Source organism: Tachypleus tridentatus, chromosome 7 (assembly GCF_004210375.1).
Source record: "Tachypleus tridentatus isolate NWPU-2018 chromosome 7, ASM421037v1, whole genome shotgun sequence".
NCBI classification, from domain to species: Eukaryota; Metazoa; Arthropoda; class Merostomata; order Xiphosura; family Limulidae; genus Tachypleus; species Tachypleus tridentatus.
Window position 1 is genome coordinate 117,184,623 of NC_134831.1, and position 7,677 is coordinate 117,192,299.

A 7,677-nucleotide genomic window follows, 5' to 3' on the forward strand; every position below is an offset into this window, starting at 1 on the left:
TCCCTCATTGGACAGTCTGGTGCATTAGTAACAGAAAAGTTATTAACTGTTTGACATATCCCTTATTAGACAGTCTGATGCATTAGTAACAGAAACGTTATTAACTGTTTGACATATCCTTTATTGGACAGTCTGATGCATTAGTAACAGAAACGTTATTAACTGTTTGACATATCCCTTATTGGATAGTCTGGTGTATTAGTAACAGAAAAGTTATTAACTGTTTGACATATCCTTTATTGGATAGTCTGATGCATTAGTAACAGAAAAGTTCTTAACTGTTTGACATATCCCTTATTGGATAGTCTGGTGTATTAGTAACAGAAAAGTTATTAACTGTTTGACATATCCTTTATTGGACAGTCTGATGCATTAGTAACAGAAAAGTTCTTAACTGTTTGACATATCCCTTATTGGATAGTCTGGTGTATTAGTAACAGAAAAGTTCTTAACTGTTTGACATATCCCTTATTGGACAGTCTGATGCATTAGTAACAGAAACGTTATTAACTGTTTGATATATCCCTCATTGGACAGTCTGGTGCATTAGTAACAGAAAAGTTATTAACTGTTTGACATATCCCTTATTAGACAGTCTGATGCATTAGTAACAGAAACGTTATTAACTGTTTGACATATCCCTTATTGGATAGTCTGGTGTATTAGTAACAGAAAAGTTATTAACTGTTTGACATATCCTTTATTGGACAGTCTGATGCATTAGTAACAGAAAAGTTCTTAACTGTTTGACATATCCCTTATTGGATAGTCTGGTGTATTAGTAACAGAAAAGTTCTTAACTGTTTGACATATCCCTTATTGCACAGTCTGATGCATTAGTAACAGAAAAGTTATTAACTGTTTGACATATCCCTTATTAGACAGTCTGATGCATTAGTAACAGAAACGTTATTAACTGTTTGACATATCCCCCATTGGACAGTCTGGTGTATTAGTAACAGGAAAGTTCTTAACTGTTTCACATATCCCTTATTGGACAGTCTGGTGTATTAGTAACAGAAAAGTTCTTAACTGTTTGACATATCCCTCACTGGACAGTCTGGTTATTAGTAACAGAAAAGTTCTTAAGTGTTTGACATATCCCTCATTGGACAGTCTGATGCATTAGTAACAGAAAAGGTTTAACTGTGAGACATTCCTGGTTATAAGCAGAATTTTAAACATAAATTCAGAAGGTCCAGTGAAGGCTTCACATCGAAACTGTTACAATGAGAAGATTAATTTTATGGATATTAGCTTTTTTAGTTGTACATAACCTGGGAAGTGTTCACGTTCCTGATAATTTAAACGGCTTTCTGCCAATAAATAACTATTCACCACCACAGAACTTTTATTATTCCAGTGCTGAAAAAAATCGCCAAGAAATAAGAGGCGTTAGTAATAAGCGCATTAAAATCGATACAAGTTTTTCTACTGCACTGCCATCTACAGAATTACAAACTCTTTTGATACCGCAAGGTAACCTTGAGCACTTTGATTCATCGCAGCTTGAGGATAATTATAAGGATGGGCATGCCAGCCTTAGAGGTAACCCAAAGCTGCATCTATATGAAGCAGTAAAGGACCGTTTTACTGTTAAATATCTAGAGGATGAAAATATTAGTCGTTCTGAATTGAATAACTTTTTAGATAACAAAGCAAAGGATAAAGAAACTGGGTTAATTACTTTAGGAGATGATGAAAATAATGTTATACATTCTGGTGTATCTCTGTCCAGCCACTACGATTTCCAACCACAAGACCAGAATAAGTCTACATTTCCATACAGCACAAAAGAAACAGGAGTTCATAAGAAAAGATGGTCAAACGATGGTACAACAAGTTATAACCGCAGCTTCTTATCTCGTAAAGAATCAGACACCAAGAGAGATTATAAAGTTGATTACGCTGTCTCATATCAAATAAAGTTGTCCTCTCGATCTAATGATAACATAACTGAGAATAAAACATGGCCGAGTGACGAAGAAAATGATATTTTCAGCACACTATCACCTAGCACTTGGAAGATTACAAATTACAATGGACCACACAGAAGTGTGAACATCAAAACGACTTCTGGGGTTTCCTACCCTGAACGGAATGTTACCTCCCAATCCAACTTTTCTAAACTCTTTCCAACAGGAAGTAAACATACGAACTATTCTGGATCGACCATACTCAATGCCCTCCCAAAATCTGCACTGTATTATACTTCCAAAAGTCTCCTTAGAGAATACTTCTCCAATAATACTCGAAAATCGGGAGTAAAATATAACTCCAGAAGACACCTTGGGATGTATGTCTCCAATATTACTAGGAAGCCTGACGTAAAATATAACACTACGAGTCAAACATATATCTCCGACATAATCCAAAAGCTCAGAAGGCAGTGCCAGTTTATGAGTTATATTAGCAAAGATGACTCTAGTTTAACTGAAACCAGTAATTTGCAAAGGAACTCTACTATACAGTTTAAAGAAAGTATCCATAATTACACGAACATACGACTTCACAGTTCTTCGGATCTTATTACTGCAAGTGGTTCGATTATAATCAAGAAACTTAAGTCCCAGTATAACATGACAAATCACTTTGGGGCAGGTATGTCCAGTGCGCGTGAAAAATCTTCACTGAAACATCGTAATTGCTTATTTATATTAATAGAGTCTTTGAATAGAAACATGAGTCACCAAAACAAGCTGTCTTTTATTCATTCATTGAGATCCCAGCCAGTTTCGCTTAGTTATGATAAACAAGGTGTTGTGAAAACGAAATTAATTACGAACAATCAATTTCATATCTTACCCATACATCGGAACTTCACCAGTGGTGTAGGAAATAGACTCAGACAGCTATTGGAAATGGAATCAGATATAACTAATGATAAACTGTTCAATAGCACCAGAAAAAAAGTTTCGGATTTGGATCTAGAAATGACTGATGAAGCAGAACTTTCTCCTTCGACAGATGATAAAAAGTTTTCTCCACATACTAGTCGATTTTCTGCGGTTAGAACCAAAGCAGGACGTCGAAGTAAAATAAACTTCTCAGTGAAAGAACATCTTACCATATCACCGACGTATTCTCTCAAACACCCCCCAAAACATTACAAAAATACATCACAATTTTCATCGCCAAAATCAACGTCAGTTGTTGTGGCAAACATTTCACGTTCAAGTTCAGAACAAGGTTTAGAACACCATTTGTCAACTTTACATTTACAGAGTGACCAACAAGATAATTCTGTAAAATTATTTACATCTGTCATTGTCGACAGTTTACCAGGAGACGAGGAATCGAGCACCTTTCTTAACTTTCAAGACGAACAAAATACAGAGACTTCAAAAGAAATTATTCATGCAAATTACGTGACTAGAAACGGGGAACATTCCTTAAGAAATTTTTCAGGTTGGGGTACATCGCAAAATAAATTATGGGGATTTGCGTGGGGATTCCACGTTTATTTCACAGGTTCACTATTTGGATTGCTAGCACTGTATTCGTTTTTAAGCATCTTGAGGCTAAGAAGGTTTGAAAAACTGTTTTATAATAGTTATTTCATCAGTATTAGTTTGATTATTTTTGTCATGGGAATTATCAGAGTATTGTACTTACTCTTTAACCCATATAACACACAGGGTTTCTATTTCCCAGTAATGAATTATTTCATACTCAATAGTGGCTTTCTTTGCGTTACGTCAGCTTTTGCTGTTTTATGTTTAGCTCTGATACAAGTCACAGAAATCAAGGTTTTACCAAAACGTGTCCAGAATTCGTGTTTCTTAGCAGGAATTTTATTTTTTCAGTCTACCGTCTGCATTTCAACAGACATTTTACACGGTTTGGGTTTAGCAAAGAAACTGTTGCTTTTAACTCGACAAATTTCAGAGCTTTTGTGGGCCATGACATTAACAGTAGGATATTTTCACTCCATCAGGAAGCTTCAGACATCAGCAGTTAGAAAGGAAGGTAAGATGGTTCGAGTTGCTTTAACTAGACTTCATATTGAGGGTGCTCAGCTGCCAAGAAGACTCCCAAAATCAAATCTTTGTCTCGCTGTTCGGTTAACTACAGTAACTGCAGTCTTCAATGCTCTATTGGTAGCCCTACACATGTTTGGGATAATTTATGTGTATGACGTCTTCAGGACTGAAAAGCCTGAGCTGTGGGCTTGGTGGGGTTATCAACTTTGTGCTCGTTTATTAGAGCTTTTAGTTTGCCTTACCATTTCTTTCATTGTAACTCTTCCAATGAGACAGTTGGAACCAGGTAAACACAAATGCTATAGTTTCTTCTTCCAAACTTCCACTAGTGTATTTGCTTGCTGTTGCTCCTCCGAGAATGAGGAAGTTGAAAGTGAAATTTTCCCTTTTTACTCTGCTAACTATCAAGGTCAGTCTAATGTCGTTTTTTCTACCACACCACTGGAAGGGCCAAGACCACTAAATCACACCAGCTCTTTACCTACGATCTTATCTTTTACCATTGAATCTGAAAATTCCACGAGAGTCCCAGTTCACAGCGATAAGTTACAATGGCAGACAAACCCAAGTGCGCCTACTCTTTTATCTCCTGATATGTCAAAACAGACTGCCAGCCAAGTGTATAAAAATAACAGTGGTGCTGAACCCCTAAAGCTTATAGTCCCTCAAAGAAAACCTATGGAAAGAGGGTTTACTTCTGTGTTGTACCTAGATCAGGGCTACATCCGATTCCGTAGAGAACAACAATTAGATATCAGTGAAGATGAACTTCCTGAAGAAAAAAGCTGCTATGATGAAAACGACTCCATCAGGGCTAATGCTGGTTCTAGCATGCATACCTTGTGTGAAGATGACTTTGTACAAGCATCCCTTTCTCCATTCTTTCGGACTGGCTTTTATCATTCGCGGTTTAAAAGAATGAGCCGTTGGAGCCTGGACACCACTGACAACAGCGTTGAGTTGTCTCCAGAACAACTAAGTAACGTAGCACTGAAAACCGAACACTCAAATAGTGTTCTTGATTTTGTTTCAAGGAAACAAGGAAGCACTTGTAGTTCTGAAAGTGCGGATAATAGTTTTAATGTGGCTTTCTTCCATAACCATTCTGTGGGAGTTTCGGTCAACGTTTCTCAAACTTTGTTTGGGGAAGTCAATGATGAAATGACTTTTATCAACAAATTTGCTGATCCAATGGGGCAAAATTTCTCTCCAGTAGTTTCATCAGTGCAGCGACATCACGATTTCCAGCTAAACCTGGACTTACCCTGCACGACAAATGTGGAACATGTAAATGTTGCTTGTGGAACAGAAGACATAACTCCAGACTCCGCGATTTACCTTGATCTACAGTTTACCCAAGAAGACCCTGTTATTGATAAAAATCATTTTCCCTTGGAAACATCTTTTAAAAAATCACCATTTAGCCAATCTTTGACGGACATAAACAAACTCAAAAGATTTATAAGCTTGCCCGATGAATGTTCAACGACAAAGAAAAACTGTGTTGGGCTTCTTGAGCACGTCAAAGATTCAAATGGGTACGAACTTTCAGTGGTTGGGATGATCTCCCCAGCAAATGATCTTGGACAATTAAGGAGGTCAAGAAGTGCCAAAGAAACACCCTTTATTGAAAAAAGAGACTTCTTTACTCCACTTTTAAGAATGAAAAAAAGTCATATTGTAAGCATAAAGCATTTGCAGAAGGGTGACAGTGGACTTTTTAAGGACTCGGTAGGAAACTTGTTCCACGTCGATCAAGCATGCCAAACTGAACCAACAACCGTTCAAGAAAAATGTGTCATGAAAAGAAAGCAAATCAAAGGAGAACGTTGCAAATGTCCAATATTTGATAAAGACGAAATTCTAGTTTAAAATTCAAATATTATATTTGAATGTTATATTGCAACTGAGAAATGACTTAATGAGAAGTAATTCCTGAATAGATCCGAGTTAGTAATGTTGTAGTACCATTAGTGATGCTCTAGTTAAGTGATGAACAAGAGATATGTACGATAATTTAAACGTAACTTTCCATTGTATTGTATTGTAGTTAGTAGTTTACTAGCCGATTACCCGTGGCGCCAGTGCATGAGACCCGCGTGTGATGTATTCATGACGTCATATCCACACCCTGAGAATGGGGAAAAATATAGTTCTTCGTGACGGGAAATGGAAGTGAAACGGAAAAATCGTGACCCCTATTGCAAATCTACATGCACACAGAATAAAACTTTTGTGAAGTTGAGGTTTGAACATCACGTAATAAAAATGTTTTTCCAGTATAATATAAGTAAATGTTATAGTTTAATGATGATGAATGGTTTGATTAAGTAACAAACTGCATTTTACAACCGTAAACTAACCTGACCCAGAGCCATTAGCCAATATAACATTCACAGATTTTAAAAAAGGACAATGAACAACAGAAAATCTTATTTATTTTCCTAGTGTAAAATTTTAAAATATATGAATGCATGTTTGTGTAAAATGATCCATGCTTGTATTTTAAAATATATAAATGTATGATTGTGTAAAATGTTTGTATTTTACTCTGCAAATCAATGTTCTTCTGTCAACAAATAATAATTCCTATTTAACAAGAGAGAAGAACTATCGCGAGGTTCAATTATTCATTTTATGTTGTAAGAAAATATGCCTTTCTTTCACATTCTTTCATCCCGTATCCCGTTAACAAAGCATTAAACTGTAGCTCATAAAGCGATTCATATCAAGTATTGCTAGTCTCTACGCAATACCGTTGTAACATGAAATGTAGCATCTAAAAATTCTTCCTGCAGTTACAATAGCTAGCAGTTGTACCTAAGGAGATTTGATAGAAAATTTGACTTTTTTTTTCACTGTACTGGGTATAGAGCTCTCTTTCACTGTGTCAGCAGACGTCATAAGAGATCGCGGTTGAAGCTGCGATTATCAGTGACACTGCTCAAGACGTGAAACCTCTCCCCACGGGCTGTCATTGGTAATGTCGCAAACATGTATCAGTGTTCTCGTAGACATAATGATGTAGATGACTTCGTGATCATATCATTGTGGACTGGCATATCAGAGACGTCAGAATTATAACAGAAAGTATAGAGTAGATGTCACTCTCAGCCGTGGAAGGTACAATGACTTACTTAAAAACAAACCCGTGGTAGACACGTGCTGTGTATATTCTGTACCAAATCTTCGTAGTACGGACCAATCAAAGGATATCGATCACAGATACGTTCACGTTTATGAAGAAAGTACTGAGAAAATATGAAACTAAATACTGAGAAAATATGAAACTAGATACTGAGAAATATGAAACTAGATACTGAGAAAATATGAAACTAAATACTGAGAAATATGAAACTAAATACTGAGAAATATGAAACTAGATACTGAGAAATATGAAACTAAATACTGAGAAATATGAAACTAGATACTGAGAAATATGAAACTAAATACTGAGAAATATGAAACTAGATACTGAGAAATATGAAACTAAATACTGAGAAATATGAAACTAAATACTGAGAAATATGAAACTAGATACTGAGAAATATGAAACTAAATACTGAGAAATATGAAACTAGATATTGAGAAAATATGAAACTAGATACTGAGAAAATATGAAACTAGATACTGAGAAATATGAAACTAGATACTGAGAAATATGAAACTAGATACTGAGAAATATGAAACTAAA

The 7,677-nt window shown here is 35.9% G+C and overlaps 1 protein-coding gene across 1 annotated transcript; it reads left to right on the plus strand.

Annotated features, from left to right (window-relative positions):
- Positions 1-285: 285 nt before the first annotated feature.
- Positions 286-7,677, plus strand: LOC143256462 (uncharacterized). Its single transcript, XM_076513728.1, has one exon. The coding sequence runs from the start codon at positions 1,230-1,232 to the stop codon at positions 5,853-5,855; it is 4,626 nt and encodes a 1,541-aa protein (XP_076369843.1). The 5' UTR covers positions 286-1,229; the 3' UTR covers positions 5,856-7,677.